Below are 19,448 nucleotides of genomic sequence, written 5' to 3'. Positions count from 1 at the left end.
AGTTTATTGGATGCTTTTTCTGCATCTTTTGAGATCATCATATGGTTTTTGTCTTTTCTTTTGTTGATGTGGTGTATCATATTCATTTGTGTGTTTTGACCCTGTGATGATCCTTGTGACCCTGGGATGAATCTAACTTGGGTCATGGTGTATGACCTTTTTTATGTGTTGTTGGATTTGGTTTGCTAATATTTTGCTGAGAATTTTTGCATCTATATTCATCAAAGATATTGGCCTGTAATTTTCGTTTTTGGTAGTGTCTTTGTCTGTCTTTGGTATCAGGGTGATGGTGGCTTCATAGAATGTCTTTGGGAGTGTTCCTTTTTCTTCAATCTTTTGGAAGAGTTTGAGAAGGATCAGTATAAACTCTTCTTTGTATATTTGGTAGAGTTCACCTGTGAAGCCATATGGTCCTGGACTTTAGTTTGTAGGGAGTTTTTTAAATTACACATTCTAGGGGGCTTCCCTGGTGGCGCAGTGGTTGAGAGTCCGCCTGCCGATGCAGGGGACACGGGTTCGTGTCCCGGTCCGGGAAGATCCCACATGCCACGGAGCGGCTGGGCCCGTGAGCCATGGCCACTGAGCCTGCACGTCCGGAGCTGGTGCTCTGCAACGGGAGAGGCCACAACAGTGAGAGGCCCGCGTACTGAAAAAAAAAAAAATTACACATTCTATTTCACTTCTAGTGATCATTCTGTTCAAGTTATCTATTTCTTCTTTTTTTAAATTTATTAATGTATTTATTTTTGACTGCGTTGGGTCTTCGTTGCTGCGCACAAGCTTTCTCTAGTTTCAGTGAGCAGGGGCTACTCTTCATTGTGGTGCACGGGCTTCTCATTGTGGTGGATTCTCTTGTTGCAAAGCACAGGCTCTAGGCATGTGGGCTTCAGTAGCTGTGGCACATGGGCTCAGTGGTTGTGGCTCACAGGCTTAGTTGCTCCACGGTATGTGGGGGTCTTCCCAGACCAGGGATTGAACCCGTGTCCCCTGCTTTGGCAGGCAGATTCTTAACCACTGAGCCACCAGGGAAGTCCCTCTATTTCTTCTTGCTCCAGTTTTGGTGGGCTGTATTTTTGTAGAAACTTGTCCATTTCTTCCAGGTTATCAAATTTGTTGGCATATAATTGTGCATAGTATTCTCGTGGTTTGTGGTATTTCTCTGGTATCAGCTGTGATTTCTCCTCTTTCATTTCTTATTTTTTTATTTGGGTCTTCTCTCTTTTCTTCTTGGTGAGCCTGGCCAGAGGTTTGTCAATTTTGTTTACCCTTTCAAAGAACTGGCTCTTGGTTTTATTGATTTTTTTAATTGTTTTTTTAAAATCTCTATTTTATTTATTTCCTCTCTGATCTTTATTATCTCCTTCCTCCTGCTAATTTTAGGGTTTTTTGTTCTTCTTTTTCTAATTCTTTTAGGTGGTGGGTTCGGTTGTTTATTTGAGATTTTTCTTGTTTCTTAAAGAAGACCTGTATCACTATGAACTTCTCTCTAAGAACTGCTTTTGCTGCATTCCATAGATTTCATATGGTTGTGCTTTCATTGTCATTTACCTCAAGGTTTGTTTTTTTTTTTTTTTTTGCGGTACACGGGCCTCTCACTGTTATGGCCTCTCCCGTTGCGGAGCAACAGGCACCGGACACGCAGGCTCAGCGGCCATGGCTCACGGGCGCAGCCACTCCGCGGCATGTGGGATCTTCCCGGGCCAGGGCACGAACCCGTGTCACCTGCATCGGCAGGTGGACTTTCAACCACTGCGCCACCAGGGAAGCCCCCTCAAGGTACTTTTAAATTTCTTCTTTGATTTCATCATTGACCTATTGGTTTTTTAGTAGCATGTTGTTTAGTCCATGTATTGTTTTTTTTTTTTCTCGTTTCTTTTTCTTTGGTTGATTTCTAGTTTCATGCCATCATTGTCAGAAAATATGCTTGAAATAATTTCTATCCTCTTAAATTTGTTGAGGCTTGTTGAGACTTGTGCCCTAGTACGTGGCCAATCCTAGAGAGTGTTCCATGTGCACTTGAAAAGAAGAAAGAAGGTGTATTCTGCTTTTTTGGCTGTAATATCTTGAAAACATCAATTAAGTATAACAGTTCTATTGTATCATTTAGGATCTCTGTTGCCTTATTGATCTTCTGTCTCGAAGATCTGTCCATTGATGTGAGTGGGGTGTTAAAATCTCCTACTATTATTGTATTCCATCAATTTCTCCCTTTATGTCTGTTAGTATTTGTTTTATGTATTTGGGTGCTCCTATATTGGGTGCATATATATGGACAAGTGTAATATCCTTTTCTTGTGTTGATCCTTTTATCATTATATAGTATCCTTCTTTATCTTTCTTTATAGCCTTTGTTTTAAAGTCTATTTTGTCTGATGTGAGTATTGCCACCCCCGCTTTCTTGTCATTTCCGTTTGCATGAAATGTCTTTTTCCATCCTCTCACTTTCTTTTTTTTTTAAATAAAGTGGGTTTTTAAAAATTTTTATTTATTTTATTTTTGGCTGTGTTGGGTCTTCGTTGCTGCACGCAGGCTTTTCTCTGGTTGTGGCGAGCAGGGCCTACTCTTCTTTGCGGTGCACGGGCTTCTCATTGCAGTGGCTTCTCTTATTGTGGAACACGGGCTCTAGGCACACAGGCTTCAGTAGTTGTGGCACACAGGCTTAGTAGCTGTGGCTCGTGGGTTCTAGAGCACAGGCTCAGTAGTTGTGGTGCATGGGCTTAGTTGCTCCACGGCATATGGGATCTTCCCGGACCAGAGCTCGAACCTGTGTCCCCTGCATTGGCAGGTGGATTCTTAACCACTGTGCCATCAGGGAAGCCCCATACCCTCACTTTCAATCTATGTGTGTCCTTTGCCCTAAAGTGGGTCTCTTGTAGGCAGCGTATTGTAGGCTCTTGTCCTTTTTATCCAGTCTGCCACTCTGTGTCTTTTGATTGGAGCATTTAGTCCATTGACATTTAAGGTAATTACTGATAGATATGTTATTTATTGCCATTTTAAACCTTGTTTTCCCGTTGATTTTATATTTCTTCTTTGTCCCTTTCTTTTCTTGTTTTTCCTTTTGTGGTTTGATGATTTTTTTTGTAGTATGCTTGTGTTCTCTTCTTTTTGGTTTTTGTGAATCTATTGTATGTTTTTGATTTTTGGATACCCTATTTTTGAAGTATATTAACCCCTTCCTATATCTACTTGCTTTAGACTGGTAGTCATACAGGCTTAAACACACTCTAGGAAAAAAAATCTACATTTTCTTACTGTCCTCCCCCACATTTTACGATTTTTTTTTCATTTTACGATTTTGATGTCCTCTTTTACATCTTCACGTTCATCCTTTTGCTGTTCATTGTCGTTACCATCACTTTCACAGAAATTTTTTGTTTTGTCTTTCTTTAAATCTGTGTACTGGCTTATTTAAGTGATTTACTTTCCAATTGTGATTTTCTCTTCCCTGTAGATTCTTCTTTTCTATTTAGAGAAGGCCTTTCAATATTTCCTTTAGGATAGATTTAGTATTGCTTTATTCTTTTAGTTTTTGCCTGTGTGAGAAGTTCTTTCTCTCTTCTTCTATTCTAAATGATAATCTTGCTGGGTAGAGTATCCTAGGTTGCAGACTTTTCCCTTTCAGGACTTTGAATATATCTTGCCACTCCTTTCTGGCCTGCAACGTTTCAGTAGAGAAATCAGCTGATAGGCTTATGGGGGTTACCTTGTAGTTAACTCTTTGTTTTTCTCTTGCTGCCTTTAGAATCCTCTCTTTAACTTTTGCCGTTTTAATTATAGTATGTCTTGGTGTAGGTCTGTTTGGGTTCATCTTGTTTGGGATCCTCTGTGCTTCCCATAACTGGATATCTGTTTCCTTCCCTAGGTTTGGGAAGTTTTCAGCCATAGTTTCTTCAAATACGTTTTCAATTCCCTTTTCTCTTTCTTCTCCTTCTGGGATCCCTATTATGCATAGATTGGCATGCTTTATATTATCCCATAAGTCTCTTATATTGCTTTCATTTTTTAAAATTTGGCTTTCTGTCTGCCGCTCTGATTGGGTGCTTTCCATTATTCTGTCTTCCAGGTCACTTATTTTCTCCTCTGCATTATTCATTCTGCTATTCATTGCCTTCAGCTCAGCTTTCCTCTTGGCGAATGAGTTCTCTAATTTTTCTTGGTTCCTTTTTTATAGTTTCTAGTTCCTTTTTACAGTAATCTGCATTTCTGTCAATAGCCCTTCTTAATTCCGTCAGTATTTTCATTATCTCCTTTTTGAACTCTGTGTCTGTTAGACTGATGAGATCTGTTTCACTTGTTCTTTCAGGGGAATTCTCCTCTGATTTTTTAACTGGGAGCGGTTCCTCTGCTTCTTCATTTTACTTATATTTCTGTTGCTTTATGAGTTTAGGAGAAACAATTATCTACTGTGGTCTTGGAGGGCTATTTATATGGGGGAGCATCCCTGTGTAGCCTGCTTGGGTTTAATATTTTTGGTGCGAGGGCTGTTTTTAGAATGGATGCCTGTCACATCTGTCCTTAGTGTATGCTGGCCGTTATCCCCTTGATAGGAGGTGTGACTGGCGTTGTGGTGATCAGAGCCTGCACTAGATGTTGAGCGAGGCAGCCGCGCAGGGAGAGATTTCAGCCCTGCTTCCTAAGTTGCGTGGCCCCTGGGCTCAGCTGTGATTTCAGCCCCTCCTCTGCACGTGGGCAACCCGCTGGTGGCTGGGGCGTGGGAGCCCAGCCCAGGCGGCGGCCCACTGAGGTGGTGGCTTGGGTGCGTGCTCCCAGAGCCTGTAGAGGCTGCTACGGCGGCTCCACCCCTCCCTTTGTACACCCCTTAATGGTGCTTCACTTCTATGGCGGGCTCGAGCTTCTGCAAACACCCCCAGTTGCGGCTGTACCGCACTCCAGCCCCTTCCGGCTGTCTCCGTGCAGCCAACAGCAGTCCTCTCCCCAGGTCTGTTCTCTAAACCCCGCGTTCCAGCACCCAGCCCCCACCCATACCAGCAGCTGCACATAGACCACCTGTGTACGTCTCTCTCTGTTCTGCCCGCCACAAACCAGGTGTGCTCTCCTCTGAGCCTCTGGAGCTCCCTTTCTGTCCTGGCTGATCTCCCCACCAGTGAGGCGGCTTCCCAGGGTGCAGGAACCTCGCCACTCCTTCAGTTCCTTCCCAGGGGAGCAGGTCCCATCCCACTTGCTCTTTTTTTTTTTTCTTTCATCCTGCCCGGTTACGTGGAGATCCTTCTTGTCCTTTCAGGTGTTTGAGGTCTCCTGCCAGTGATGGGTAGGTATTCTGTGAGCATTTTTCCATTTGTATTTTTTGCTGTATTTGTGGGAGGAGGTGAGTTCCACATCCTTCTACTCCACCATCTTGACTGGAGTGCAGGAATGTGTTTCTTAGAGATGAAGCTTCACCAGAGATCTTTCTCTGTAGCTTCTGGGTTGGCCTCTGCCGTGACCTCTTTCTTAACTCTCAAAGTACTTACACCATGTCCCCTGGTTGAACTCTCCATTTATTCATTTACTCGTTCCAAAAAAGTATTTATTGAGCACCTGCTGTATGCTAAGGATTGCATTTTCTATGCGTTTTTGTCCAGAGTCATAGGTAGATGTTTCATATGCCATGATAAGCCTCTGATACTCACTGGGTCCCCTATACGCCACAATGTACTTCCACCGTCTGTTCTGCAACACTAGTTACCCCAAAGCAGGATCCCTGAGACTGCTGGGTCACCTGTCCTTCTAGGGATTCTAGCCCCAGATGTGAAACTATTAAAAGAATCAGCCTGGGGACTTCCCTGGTGGTCCAGTGGTTGAGACTTCGCCTTCCAATGCAAGGGGTACGGGTTCGATCCCTGGTCAGGGAGCTAAGATCCCACATGCCTCAGGGCCAAAAAACCAAAACGAAACAGAAGCAATTTTGTAACAAATTCAATAAAGATTTTAAAAATGGTCCACATTAAAAAAAAAAAAAAAAGAATCAGCCTGTTTGTAAAAGTTCTACATGAATCTAAGGGGTCCTAAGTATTTCTCTGGGCAAAATAATCCTTATGCTTTGCCTTTATAAGTAAGCTTCTTCATCACCTCGAGATTCATTCTGTGCATTCTGTGTTTCTTCTCTTGTTTAGAAGGGGAAACTATTTCAGAAGTTGGTCTGTGATTTACCCAGGATCCAGGGTCCTGAGCAAGTCTTCACTGGAGTCAGACTCCTGGGTTCCACTCAGTGCAAAAAGCAAAAGCCCTTGGAGGCAGGACACTTTCGTAGAGACGAGGAAGCTCAAGAAAGGAACAGTAGCCTGACTGAGGCCTACAGCTAGTAAGCCAGGTCTGTCCACTCAGTCCCGCCGGGGTCAGAATGTTATCTGAGAGGTTATTGTGCCTCGAGAGAGACCTTCTGCCTTTCCTGGGGCATCAGGGATCATGGGAATTAGTGGTGAGCCTCTGGCCCAGGTCGGGACAAAGGGGCTACTGTAGTGCAGTACTGTCACCCAGGGTGGTGCGTTTTGATCTGACCACAGATGCAGGCCTTTCTGTCCCGCTGCTTCTCTTCCCTTCTGGTTCATTCATCAGTTACCAGTGCAGCAGTTGCTATTATTTCTAGGTTTGACTGGGTACCCGGGAAATGGGTGGGCTACGAGGGATCAGCTTTATATGCTGATGCAGATGGGACTCCTCTCTCCAGGGACTGAGCTGATGCTCACGATCTGTTGAGCTGCTTTGGAATAAGTCGCTCTGACACCACTGTGGGCAGTGAAGCGAGCTAGGGAGCAGGATAGGCGCTGAGTGTGGCTGACAGGTTGGAACGAGACTCCACTATTCAGCTCCGTATGTGGTCTGAGAGGCTTCCATAAGCGTCCGCAGACCTCTCCCCCTTGCCCCCACTAGCTCTCTTGGTATATGGAAGGGTTGTTTATTTAAAATTATGAGATAGCTCTTCTAATTGTGTGTTCTTATGTTTGCGATTCACTCTTTTAGTTTGTCAGGAACTAGCCCCCTCTAGTGGAAAAGGTGAGCACCTCCTCATTTTTGCCCCACATAACACGAGTCTTTGGAAGGCAAGAAGGGACCGGCCGTCCCTCCGTGTGTTGAGAAGACACCCATGGAAGCTTTAGGTGCCAGCCCAGCAAGTGAGGAACGGGGGCCGGGAAAAAGGAATAAGGGGTGGGGCGAGCGTTCAGCACTAACACTTCTGCTTGAACTGCAGTCTGAGGGAAAGATACAGATAAATAGATTGACTGGTGCACTGGGCCTCTGTGGATTCCCTCCCCTGCCCTCCCCCCCGGCACCGTGCACCCCCCCCCTCCTCGGGGCGTCTCTGGTCTCTCCCGAGTGGCACGACGCAGGCCCCACCTCCCCGTCGGAGTTCAGCGAGCATCTTTTCTCTTGCACTAATCCGCCTGGAGGTGTGTCTGGGCTTATGCTCCCACCCCCTCTCGTGTGCCTCCCTTCCCAAACCTCGGTCTCTGTTCCTAGTTCACCCCTGGGTTCCACTTGGTGCCAAAGTTTACGAAAGAGGATTCTGTCCTGCCCACAGACTCCAGGACTAATGACAAATAAAGCACAAAGCACAAGCCAATATGTACTTTCCAATAATTTTTTTGTTTTTAATATCAATTGACATTTTAAAAAATACAGAGGTGTTTGACACAGAATAGCACCATTGTGTGGGACACACACAGTTCCTGCGCCCGGCACCCGAAGGGGGGGTTCTCTTGCCTGGGCTGGGGGGCAGTCACTCAGGGGGCGTTTGACTCACACCAGTTAGTTTCCTGCCTCTGCCTTGACCCAAAGGTCTTACAGGAAGACAATAAATAAATAGAACACCGAGATTTTATTTTGCAGTCTGCCCAGTTCAGGTCTCTTAGAGAAGGGAGAAAAGTCCAAACTGTGAGAGGGTGGGACGAATGGACGTCAGGTCAGGTCGGCCATTCAGTGCAGAGTCCTAGAGTGACTGGGATTGGAAAGTACTTGGGTCCTTTGGGTTTGCAATGGATTGTGTTGTTTCTGGGTTCGGGTTTTTACAAGAAGCAGACAGGCCCTATGTCCACACCGAATTCCTGCTCGGGCCCTCCTATGTCCATGGGTGCAATGTCAATGATGGGGAGACGTGAGGTCTTCTGCGACCGGTACTCAATCATAGTCTTGCCCCACTTACCGGTGTGTTTCTAGGGGAGAAAGAGAGGAGAGTCGGCGGATGCCTTACGATCCGGTGCCAGCTGCCCTGGACCCCAAAACCGAACACACGCGGGGGGCCTGGATCTCTCTTGGACTGGCCTCCGCCTCGACTCCAGTCCTCAGCAGCAGGGCCTCCTCCCCCTGCCCTTCTCCTCCCCACAGTCCACAGTGACCCAGCCTGCGAGGGCAGAGGCCCACACACGTCGCATGAGTGTTCCTCCAAGTCACCGGACACGCTGAGCCAAGGGAGGGGAGGGGACAGAACGACACGCCCCTCTCCCTCACCTGTCGCTCTGCGTGTCGTCCCCGCGTAGCCCGTCGGCGCTCGTGCCCCTTTAGGGCCACGATGCCTGCTGTGGACCAGCCCTCTGCCTGCCGTCGCCCGGGGCCCCGGGCGGCTCATCTCTCCGGCGGCCCAGCCGGCCTGACTCACCGTGCAGCCATCCTTCAGAACCGTATACGTGAACCTGCTGTTGCCCTCGGCCCGGATCTCCACGTCGTTGGAGCCCTGGATGAGCAGGGCCTTCTTGAGGTTGCCAGCGGCTTCGTCCAGGTAGGCAATGCTGTTCTTGCAGTGGTAGGTGATGTTCTGGGAGCCCTCGGTGGACAGCAGGCGCAGGAAGGTCATCTGGACGTTGGCGGTGTTGGCAGCCAGGTTGTCATCTCCATAGCTGAACTGGGAGGGGTAGAGAGCAGTGGCGTGAGGCCCCGGGCGGGCGGGACAGGGCCCTCTAGGCGGAGTTCGCAGGAGCTGAAGGGGGCTGGGGAGGGGTCACTGGGAAGACATGTTTGCTTCCGGGGAGTGGAGCAAGCCTGCGAGGACTCTTCCTCCACCTCGAAGTGGGAAAACATCCCCCTCCTCCTCTTTCCTTCTTCCCCTGAACTCTCCCCCCGCCCCCATCCAGTGAGATGTGAGCAAGGCGCTGAAGACTGCCGGGGAGAAAGCAGAGGGGGATTCTGATGCGCCGTCCCTGGCCTAGAGCACGCGGGGACTCACGTGGAAGCCACCGTTGATGGTTTCTCCAAACCAGATGTGTTTCTTGTCCTTGCTCTTGCTGTTCCACCAGTTCTTCTTGGGAACGCTGGCTGGGCTGGGGTAGACGCAGGTCTCGCCAGTGTCCATGTTGCAGAAAACCTTCATGGCGTCCAGGGTGCAGCCCTGGTTCGGGTCGATCCAGTAATCTCCTGCAGCGGAGAGGCAACACCCCATCGGGGCTCAGACAGGCACAGACACACGCTCCCGAGAGGGCCAGGCCTGCCTGGGGTGACAGAAAGGCCTACGGGGACACCGGGGCAGAGGAGCAGGGTGTGAGGGCCACATGCGGCCAAAGGGAGGGGAGAGGGAGGGATCCGGGCGAGGAGACCTGGATGGGAAGGTCCAGGGCTAAACAGGGGGGCAGGCAAAGGCACAGGAGCAGGGCCTGCCCGGTGGATGGAACTCTACCCTGAAGTCACTTCCACCATGTGGCCATGGCCGGACGGGACCAGGGCTGCAGTTTCTCTGCTGTGAAATGGGGGAGCCACCACCAGTGCCAGAACCTTCCAGGCCTGACTCTGCCCCTCCTTCTGAAGGGGGCCGTGCCCAGCGGGGGCGGGGATCCTGCCCTCCGGGCTCACCGCTCTTCCACTCGGGGTGGCAGAGTTTCAGGTCCCGGCAGGTGCGGGCGGGGTTCTTGCGGGAGCCCTCGGGGCTGCGGATGCTCTCGATCTGGTTGTTGAGGGACTTGAGTGTGGCATCCACCTCGGCGTCATGCTGTCTCAGGTTGCCGGCTGCCTCATCGGCCCGCATGTACTGCAGGGGGTCGGGGCCCTTCTCTCTCTGGCCTAGGCCAGCAAAGGCGGACATGTCAATGCCGGGGCCAGGGGGACCTGGAGGGCCAGGGGGTCCAGGATTTCCAGGAGGACCCTGCAGCAGGAAACAGAGAAATCAGCCAGGAATTACAGGGAGACGCCCCTCCTGTGTCCATCCCCGCCTGCTAGAATGTACTAGGATGTCTTCTTCCCAGTCCCATGAGGTTGGGTGTGTGCGTGCGTGCGTGCGTGCGTGCGTGCGTGTGTGTGCGTGCGCGCGCAGCAGGCCAAGACCAAGAAAACCATAGAATGCTCCCTGTTTTTTCATTGGCCCCTCTCTTCTATGTCTCATGGACTCTGAACTTCCAGGGAGCTCCCAGGATAAAGGATGCTGTCACATCAGCTGCAGGCTGACGCCCCAAAAGAAGCCCTTCGCATCCGAGAGCTCAAGCCTCCCGGTGCCGGGAACACCCCAGACGGCAGGAAGGACACTCACAGCAGGGCCAGTTTCGCCTGAACGTCCACGGGGTCCAGGAGGTCCAATGGGGCCGGGGATTCCATTAGCGCCATCTTTGCCAGAGGGACCGACGGGGCCAGGAGGACCCTGCAGGCCGGGAGGGAGAAAGACAGTGAGAAGAGAGCCATGGACAAAGGGAAGGTCCGGGGGAAGCCGGGGCTGGTGAGGCGGCTGTCCTGGCGGCACTCCTAGCTGCTCTCTTCCCAAGTCTTCCCATTTCTCAGTCATGGAACCCACGCTGCTCTCCGTGTGGCCAAGAACCGGCAGGACGGCTTCACGGCTCTCTCACTCCCTACAATCCCCTTTGTAAAATCCTATTCCCAGGGAGTCTGTCTGACAGCCGAGAGCTGCTCTCGTGGTCGTCCTATGACCTCAGGTACTTCTCTGGCCACAGTGTCACCAAGCCAGTCCCACCTCTGCTGCTGAGTGAGGCGCCTGAGCCCGAGGCTTCCCCAGAAGCAGCCACATCTCCCTCCTCACCAGACACCTGACCAGCACCCTGGTCCCACCCCGGAGGAAGGGTTCACTCCGTCTCACTCACTCTGGGGCCAGAAGGGCCGGCAGGACCAGAAGTCCCTTGGTCTCCAGCGGGACCCTGTGCAGCAGGAAGAGGCAAAGGTCAGAGGTCAGCACGGACAGGGCCCCATCTTCCACGTCAGGAGGCCTTCTTGAATACGTATATATACTGGGAGTTGGGGGAGCGCATACACGTCCTGCCCCTGCGCCCCTTCCATGTGCTTCTCCCTCCAGCCCTGAGGAGGCCCTGCACGTTTCTCAGGATGGTCCCCAGTCGCCTTAGCAGCATGGGAAACTCCAGTGGGCTCCGTGAAGGGGGACGCCTTGGGGAACCGAGCACAGCCTGCGGCACTCACAGGGGGGCCGGGCAGACCCTGCAGACCAGTGAAGCCACGGTGTCCTTTCAGTCCCCTCTCGCCAGCCTCTCCCGTTTCTCCTTTGTCACCTCGGGGGCCTTGAGGGCCCTGGGAACAAGACACAAAGACACAGGTTTGGTCAGCTCAGGCCAGCCTCACCCGAGCCAAGGGGCCCCAGGTCCCTGCTGCCCCCTGAACCTGCCTGTCGGGGACCCAGCACAGGACGCTCAGATACTCACTGGCATTCCCCGGGCTCCAGCTGGTCCTGAGGGTCCCATGGGGCCTTGTGCACCCTGTGGGGAGAGTGGGGGCAGCGTCAGAGCACAGTCAGGACAGGGACGCGCCCAGGGCCTGGGGTGGGGGAGGGCGGGTGGTGGAACGCTCCCTACCCACGCAGCCACCCTCCTCCACTGTGGCTTTTACGGACTCGAAGATACTCACAGCTTCTCCTCGGTCTCCCTGCTTGCCGACTGGGCCGGCGGGGCCAGGAGAGCCAGGGGGCCCTGGGGCTCCGGGGGCACCCAAGGGACCGGTCTCACCACGATCACCCTGTCAGGAGAGAGGTCTCCGGTTCAGAGAGGAACGTTCCAGAAGAGGCAAGGAGAGACGTGATTCTGACCCCAGCCCTGCCAGGCCAATGGAATGTCCTCCCCGCCCCACCGTACTCACCTTGAGTGAGACCCCGATACCCACCTTGACCCCAGCTGCACCGTCTCTGCCAGGGGGGCCGTCAGCACCAGGGCTTCCCTGCGCAAAGGGAAACACGCCGTCAGAGCTGCCCACCATCCCCGCCTCTGCTTCCCGTCCTCCCTCAGGAGCCCGGGTTTGTGCCCTCCCTCCAGCCAAAGCTTCCTCAGCCAGCTTCCTCCTGCCTCCCCGCCGTGGCCCAGCTCTTAGTCTCCGTGCCCTCTCTCTCCCATCACCACCCTCCCATCACATCTGGGCGCTTGGGCTCGGCCCATCTGTCACCCCTTCTCCAGGGCTCCCCTCTCCCTAGAACGGGCTACCCCACAGCAGATCCCACTGCACACCTCGCGTCCAGGTTCACCCGCAGGACCAGTCAGGCCAGGAGGACCCACGGGGCCAGGGGGACCTCGGTCTCCAGATGCTCCAGGAGCTCCCTGCTTGCCAGGCTCACCCTGGGGGACAGCGACAAGGAGGATGAGTGCGCGCTCCGAGGCCCCTCCCAGCCCTTCTGGGGAGGGCGCTGACCGGGGGTCAGTTCAGACGGTGCGGAGCGGTGGCAGCCTCGGGGTGGCCAGGCCACCGAGAGCACCAGGTGAAGAGCCTCCGCCTGAGCCAGGCTGGGCCCAGCTCGCCCGGAGGAAGGGGCGTCCCCACTCACCGATGGGCCGGGCAGGCCGGGGAATCCTCGCTCACCACGCTGCCCCGGCAGACCGACGATGCCCCTCTGACCAGCCAGACCCTGGGGACCTGGAGGACCGTCGGGACCCTGAGGGAGGAGAGGAGGGAGGTGAGAACTTGAGAAGTGACACGGAGCCGCCCCCCGCCCCTCCGTGAGGTGGCAGCTGCCCACTGCAGGGGTCGGGACACTTCTCTCCGCAGCGCCTGCCCCTCCCCGGCAGCCCCACAGTCGTGCTCCCCCCACTCTGGGCTCTGTGAGCCCACGTGCCCTTCACACTTCTGCTCCAGGGACCTTGGCCCTGGGCTCCCCAGCCTGGGGTGGGACTTACAGAAGGACCGTCATCTCCAGGCTCTCCCTTCTCGCCAGGGGGTCCGGAAGGACCTTGGAGGCCAGGGTCACCAGCTCGGCCAGGGGGGCCGCTGTCTCCTCGAGCACCTTTGGGACCATCTTTTCCAGAAGGACCAGGGGGGCCGGGGGGTCCAGGGTTGCCCTAGAAGGAGCAAATGCGGGACGTGAGAACTCATCTCACCCTTCACCATCCTTCCGGGCTGCCAGAGCCATGGTGACCCTCTGGGGGCTTCCTCCACCGTAAGGGCAGCTTGACCCCCACCCCGGGCTACCTCTTCCACCTTCTCTCCCCCGTGAGCTCTGGCTTCAAGCCAGCCTGGCTTCTCCAGCCTCTGCACACTTTCCTTTTTCTGATCTACTTGGACTCCCTCCTGCCTCCTTCCCTGTGGCCTCAGTCCCACCACCGGTCCTCAAGGAACAGCTCCAGCCTCACCCCTGGCCGCTAAGCCTCTGCGCCCGCTCCCTCTGCGCTTGGCAGTGTTGGTGAGCTGGGGGACTTTCCCCAGGAGCAAGATGCAGACATCCTTACAAAGCACAGTGTGCTCAAGAAGTGTGCGTCCACGACGAAAGCAACTGTACCAGCCCTGTCCTGCCCACGGAGCCAGAAGCCCGCGGCCAGCAAGAGGGCCCCCCACCCTGCTCCCAGCTGTCTGCAAGGAGAGCAGGTCCCTGTGGTCAGTTAACTACTGTTCCCAGGAGTGGGGATGGGCACAAAGACGTGTGGGGGACTGGGCCAGACTCTTCGACCCCTGCCTGTGCCTCCCATGCCTGGAGTTAGGGAGGAAACAGCCGGGGGCAGCACTTACATTGGAACCTGGGGGTCCGACGCGGCCTGCAGCTCCGGGGAATCCGGTGGCTCCCTATGTGAGGAGAGGAGGACCCTGAGGACCTCAGACCCTCAGGAGGCCCAAGAATCAAATTTGGGGGCGGGGGTCTCAGAGGCTGGTTTGGAAAGGAGCCAGGGGCGCACGGCAGCAAGGGGAGAGCTAGAGAGGGAGAAAGGGCCCCCAGGTCTGGCCACTGCCTCGGGCAGCTGCAGCTTCTCAGCCTCCAGCCCCTGCAGGGGGAGGATGCAGTGGGGCAGTCAGCGCGGTAGGGGCGCCCTCTCTCCCACCCGGCTGTGGGATGGGCTCTGTGTGGGAGGGGCTCGGCTGAGAGGGAAGGAGGTGGGGTGGGGTCTCTGGGGCCAGACCTCCTTCCTGAGGCCCGGGGGTGTGGGTGCGAGAGAAGCCGCTGCCCCTGCAGTGCCCTCCACTCGGCCCAGTGACGGTGGGAATGGGGGCCTCACTCACCGGGGGGCCTTGAGCGCCTCGGGCTCCTTTAGGACCAGTCACACCAGTAGGACCCTGGGGAGGAAGGAGGGAGACGGTGAGGCCCGGTCGCCCCGGGGGAGGGCTGTGGGCTTCTGGGCGCGGGTCCCTTCTGAGCCCCGTGGACTCCTGAGAGCTCGGTTCTCAGAGATGCAGCTTTGTCAGCACTAAAATCCCAGCCTGGAGAGGCTGTCGCAGGCGGGCCTGCCACCCCAACCCACAGGAGACTCATGTTCTAGGAGATCTCGGGGAGGGCAGGCCCCTCAGGTGTCCTCAGAGCCAGTCCAAGGTCTCGCAGGAGACTGGCCGCTCTGCCCCAGGCCTTCTGTTGCTCAGGGAGACCCAGCGGCTGGTACCCTGTGTCGGCCCCCAGCCACACACCCGCACCCGCACCCGCGGCTCTGAAGGCCAGCTTAGCTCCTTGACCCTTTACCCCGGAGCACACCCCCCCCCCGCAGCCTCCCCTCCTGGGGCTGCAGCAGCAGCGCCAGGGTCTGCTGCGTGGAGGGCCCTAAACACAGGCGGGCAGCCCCAGGCCTCCTAGCCACCTCTGCCTGCCCGGGCCCCTCTCCCGGCACCCAGCACCGCCTACCGTGTGGGAGCGGTTTCGGGGGGGAGCTCAGCGTTACCCACCTGAGGCCCGGGAGCTCCAGAGGGGCCCTGAGGACCCGGGGCACCGGCGTCACCTTTCTGGCCGGCCTCTCCTTGCTCGCCTTTGGCACCGGGCTGGCCGTCAGCACCCTGTTCCGGGAAGGAGGAGGCCAGTGAGTGCGGGCAAAGGGGCCAGGGACTGTGGGAGTGTGTGCGTCCAGCCTGGGCCTGGACACCGAGTCTCGGGTAGGACTGTCACATCGCTGTGGAGATGTGGACGCAGAGGAGCCACTTCCCTCCCCCGCAGGCGGGAAGGTGTCCTTTGGGAATGACTCGAGCTGGCCAGAGTGGAGGGCATGGGAGGGAGGCAGGGAGGGAGGGTGGACAGAGATACTCACAGGAGGACCAGCAAATCCAGCGGGCCCGGGGGGTCCAGTCTCTCCACGTTCACCCTGTGAGAGAAGAGGGCCGGGAGGGGTGAGGCTCAGCTGCCGGCCTGCTCTGTTCCCTCCTGTGAGCCCAGAGCCCGCTCTGGCCCAGCCTAGCCTACTGCACAGTAACCCTCAGAGAGAAGGGGGTCGGGAGGCTCTCCGTCCTAAATAAAGGGACCCAGGTCAGGAAGCCTCTCACGGTCAGAGGATCTGGGGACCCGAAGGCCCTCCACCCTGATCACATCATGGGGGGGGGACGTGCCTCCTCCCTTCCTTTCTCATCTCTCCTCCCACCCCCAGGCCCAGAGGGCAGGGTGGGAGCCATGCCCGGGGGGCCTGCAGGGCCAGGCTCAGGGTCAGATACTCACCGGGGCGCCGCGAGCACCAGCAGTTCCTGAAGGACCAGGAGGTCCAACTTCTCCCTAAAGTGGGTCAGCGGGTGGGGGGGGGTGGACAAAAGCCAAGGATGAGGGATGTAGGGTGAGAGGGGGCCCTTCCAGAGCAAAGTGCATCCAGAGAGCCCTGACGGGGGGACGGGGGCTCTGGTCTCCCCTCCGACCCGTGGCATGTTCTCCCCTTGTTGCTTTGGCCATACCTGCACCTACTCGGGGCCTTTGCTGAAGACACCCATACCCCCATCCAACTGCTTCCCTCGGTGGTGCACACGGCCATGACTTTGCCTCTAAGAACGAGCCCCCACCCTCCACTTCTTGCAGCCGCTGCAAGGCAGGAGGCCGACAGGTATCCGAGCGAGGGGAAGAGAGAGCAGTCTTTGGCAGGAGATGAGGAGATTCGATGGGGGAGGTGAGGCAGAGCGAGGAAAGGGATCCACGACTCACCTTCTCACCGTTGGCACCAGCCGGGCCAGGGGGGCCAATGGGGCCAGTCAGACCCTGGAGGAGGGAAGGCGGAGTGAGGGGCAGGGAGAGGCAGCCAGGGACGCGGAGTCCAACAGGGAGCCTGGAGACGCCGCACCCAACGGACCTTGGTGTACCCTCGCGTGGCCCCCAGAGCTCCCTCTCACCCTGGGGCCCCCACTTTTGACAGGGAAGTCCTTGTAGTTGCCCAGCCCACAAAACTGAGATAGGAGCAGAGACCACGCTCACACGCTGCCCCTCTGTCCCCTGAGTGCATGAGGTCCCCTGCATCTGTCCCCATCCCAACCCCAGGGAGCCTACAACCAGTATCCACTTACCCGTCCACCGTCCTTCCCGGGGGCTCCCTCGGGGCCTTTCTCACCAACATCACCCTGTGGGATAGAGAAAAACGGGCCACCTTAGGGAGGTACTCCAAGATCCCCTTTGCCGGCTCAGTGCCACCCTCCGAATGGGGCTCCAGGCAGAGCTCAGAGCCTGGCCAAGAGGGATTTGCTGCAGTCTCAGGGTGGGTGACGGGGAGTAACAGAAGTGAGACAGAGGGAAGTGTCAGGCAGGATGTCACTCAAGGTCAAACGGAGAGCCTGGGAGGGGTCTCCAAGTTCCTCAAGAGGGTAACGGGGACCCTCACCGCCTGGTGCCGTGGGGAGCGGGAGGGAGTGTGGGGAAGCCCAGCTGTGGCGGAAGCGTGCTCAGCCTGGTACTCACCCTGTCTCCCTTGGGCCCAGCGATGCCAGCTGCTCCTCTCTCACCGGGCATCCCCTGCAGACCTGGAGGGCCCTGAGCCCCAGGGGGGCCACCTGGACCAGCTGCACCCTGTGGTGGGGGAGGGGTCTGTGGAAGGCAGCACTTCCCCGGGGCCCCCCAGGCCCCAAGCCCCCTTCCTTCCCTTCCTCCTCTGCCCAGACCCCTTTCTGTCTCATCCTCCATCCCTCCCTCCTTCCACCTTCATCCCCCCGAGCCCCCTCCCCTTCCAGCCCAGAGGACCCCCGCCAGCAGAACCCGCCTCACTCACTTTGGGACCATCAGTGCCAGGAGTGCCAGGCAGGCCGCGGGGCCCCTGGAGGCCCTGGGACCCTGGAGAGCCACGTTCCCCTGGGAAACCTCGTTCACCCTGTGACAGAGACACCAAGGAGGAGTCAGGCAAGAGAGATGGGGCGGAGGCCCAGAGAGAGAGGAGACCCAGGACGGCTGTGCTGGGATGCACGGCAGAACCACACGGGAGGGAGCAGGCCCAAGGAGGCCGCGCGGAAACAGTGGACGGGACACTCACCCTGGGACCCACGAGGCCGGGAGCTCCAGCTTCACCGGGAACGCCCTGAAGAACGAAGAAGGATGTGTGAGAGAGCAGAGGCTTTTCTGTCCCAGATCCTCGGCGGAGCTGCCCTCCCGCTGGGGGCTGAGCTCAGACCTGGGCAGCAGGTCCTGGACATTCCCTGGCCTCCTGGGGCTCCTTGTGCCCACTCCTGCCCTTGCCTCCTGGGCATGAGAATAGATCTTCCCACCTAAACAGGCTACAGGTTCAAAGAGCCCCAAACTCACCTGGTCACCTGGTTTTCCACCTTCACCTGGGGGACCAGGCGGGCCAGGAAGTCCCTAGAAGCCAAGTGACTTGGTTAGGAAAGGAGTGCGTTTGCTGCCACGCCCTGCAGGGAGGCCAGCAGAGTGCGAGAGCAGGTGTAGGGGAGGGGGTTCAGGGAAGACTCATCCCTGGGTCCCCCTCAAGGGGGCACTGCTGCTGCCCCAGAGCCCTGCGTGTGGACGGGATCCAGCCGCCTACCTGGAACCCAGATGGCCCAGGAGCACCCTGCTCGCCTCGTTCACCGGCAGGTCCCTGCAGAGGAAGACAAAGGCGAGCTGAGCCAGCCCCCAGAGAATCTGGGAGCCTCATCTAGGCCTACAGGGGCCTGGGGCCGGCCCGCAGGAGGGCAGGCGACACCTTGCCTCACTGCTCAAGCAAGGTGTGCATGCCTCGCTGTCCTCCCACCAGTGACCCGCACCCCTGACAACCCCGAAGGGGTCCAGGCTGCCTCCTGGGACGCCCTGCCTCAGCTCAGGCTGGGTCAGGTGTCCTGGATCAGCCCAGATCCACACCTGTCAGCTCCCTTACTCCCCACCTCTACCCACAAAGCTCCTGCCCACGGGCCACCTGGAGAGGCTGGGCAGGTACTTACAGCAGGTCCAGGGGGGCCTGCAGCTCCTGTCTCACCGTCTTTGCCAGGGAGACCCTAGAGGGGAGAGAAAGGGGTGATGTAATGATACACTCTTCTTCAGTTCTACAGACCCCAGGACCAGGCAGGGGTACTGTGTGGCCCAGAGTTTCTAGATGATCCCCTGCCTGAACTGCATTTCCACACCTTCCCTTCCTGTCCTTTCCCGGCCCCCTTCGTTCCCTCGGTCCTTCTCAGCATGGGAGCCTCCTCCATCTCTCTGGGCTGCTGTCAGCGATCAGAAGTCTCCCCGTGCGGACTCCCAGAGCAGCATGGGCTCAGCCGCGGGAATCCACGCGGCCAACTAGGGGCCCCAGAAGCGTGCCATAGGGCTGCTCTCTCCTGGCAGGGGTCCAGCAAATGCTAAGCATGGGCAGTGGGGAGGGTACTTACTCTCAGACCGGGAGCACCAGGCAGTCCTTTCTCACCAGCTTTGCCAGGCTCACCCTGGAAGAAAGAGTGCAGGGCCATAAGGTGGAGGGCTCTGGTGGGAGCGGGGCTACGGCCAGCTTGGGAGATTGGGGCTTGAGGTCACTGCCTCGCGGACAGCAAAGGCCAGAGCCAAGTGTCAGCACCTCTCTTATGCTCAGAGGTGTGAACTGATAGCGCTGCCCCGTGGATCAGCGTCATGGCTGAGATGTCCCCAGGGCTCTAAAGAGCCCTGGGTTTCCCCCGATCACGTTCACTGCTACGGGGCGTGGAGGTCCAAGCTGCCCAGGGTACCATGGATTCGCTCATCATGGCCCTCAGGATAACTCTATTCAGGGCCAGCCCTTTCCCCAGGGGCAGGGAGGTAGGAGCACCATATGGAAGGAAATGGAAGGGCAGGTGATTACTTACATTGGCACCTTTGGGGCCAGGGAAACCCATGACACCAGGCTGCCCACGAGTCCCCTGAGGACCTGGAGGTCCAGGGCGACCATCTTCACCAGCGGCTCCCTGAAAGAGAGGACACCATTCTCAGAACACGGACG

General features: G+C 56.4%; 1 protein-coding gene across 1 annotated transcript in view; it reads right to left on the bottom strand.

Annotated features, from left to right (window-relative positions):
* Positions 1 to 7,566: 7,566 nt before the first annotated feature.
* COL2A1 (collagen type II alpha 1 chain) overlaps positions 7,567 to 19,448 on the bottom strand; it is a 30,500-nt gene continuing 18,618 nt past the window's right edge. The window contains exons 27-54 of the mRNA XM_060167059.1: positions 19,315 to 19,413; positions 18,868 to 18,921; positions 18,439 to 18,492; positions 18,045 to 18,098; positions 17,807 to 17,860; positions 17,538 to 17,582; positions 17,280 to 17,378; positions 16,973 to 17,080; positions 16,585 to 16,638; positions 16,229 to 16,282; positions 15,758 to 15,811; positions 15,357 to 15,410; positions 15,001 to 15,108; positions 14,350 to 14,403; positions 13,864 to 13,917; positions 13,038 to 13,199; positions 12,689 to 12,796; positions 12,375 to 12,482; positions 12,037 to 12,090; positions 11,785 to 11,892; positions 11,583 to 11,636; positions 11,344 to 11,451; positions 11,013 to 11,066; positions 10,451 to 10,558; positions 9,781 to 10,069; positions 9,161 to 9,348; positions 8,597 to 8,839; positions 7,567 to 8,153 (exon numbers count right to left, since the gene is read on the bottom strand). Coding sequence (XP_060023042.1) covers positions 8,007 to 8,153; positions 8,597 to 8,839; positions 9,161 to 9,348; positions 9,781 to 10,069; positions 10,451 to 10,558; positions 11,013 to 11,066; positions 11,344 to 11,451; positions 11,583 to 11,636; positions 11,785 to 11,892; positions 12,037 to 12,090; positions 12,375 to 12,482; positions 12,689 to 12,796; positions 13,038 to 13,199; positions 13,864 to 13,917; positions 14,350 to 14,403; positions 15,001 to 15,108; positions 15,357 to 15,410; positions 15,758 to 15,811; positions 16,229 to 16,282; positions 16,585 to 16,638; positions 16,973 to 17,080; positions 17,280 to 17,378; positions 17,538 to 17,582; positions 17,807 to 17,860; positions 18,045 to 18,098; positions 18,439 to 18,492; positions 18,868 to 18,921; positions 19,315 to 19,413 — 2,730 coding nt within the window. The 3' untranslated portion in view covers positions 7,567 to 8,006. The remainder of the gene's footprint in view (positions 8,154 to 8,596; positions 8,840 to 9,160; positions 9,349 to 9,780; positions 10,070 to 10,450; positions 10,559 to 11,012; positions 11,067 to 11,343; positions 11,452 to 11,582; positions 11,637 to 11,784; positions 11,893 to 12,036; positions 12,091 to 12,374; positions 12,483 to 12,688; positions 12,797 to 13,037; positions 13,200 to 13,863; positions 13,918 to 14,349; positions 14,404 to 15,000; positions 15,109 to 15,356; positions 15,411 to 15,757; positions 15,812 to 16,228; positions 16,283 to 16,584; positions 16,639 to 16,972; positions 17,081 to 17,279; positions 17,379 to 17,537; positions 17,583 to 17,806; positions 17,861 to 18,044; positions 18,099 to 18,438; positions 18,493 to 18,867; positions 18,922 to 19,314; positions 19,414 to 19,448) is intronic.

This window comes from Lagenorhynchus albirostris, chromosome 11, assembly GCF_949774975.1.
Source record: "Lagenorhynchus albirostris chromosome 11, mLagAlb1.1, whole genome shotgun sequence".
In the NCBI taxonomy this organism is placed as follows: Eukaryota; Metazoa; Chordata; class Mammalia; order Artiodactyla; family Delphinidae; genus Lagenorhynchus; species Lagenorhynchus albirostris.
This window is presented reverse-complemented; position numbering and strand designations above follow the sequence as displayed.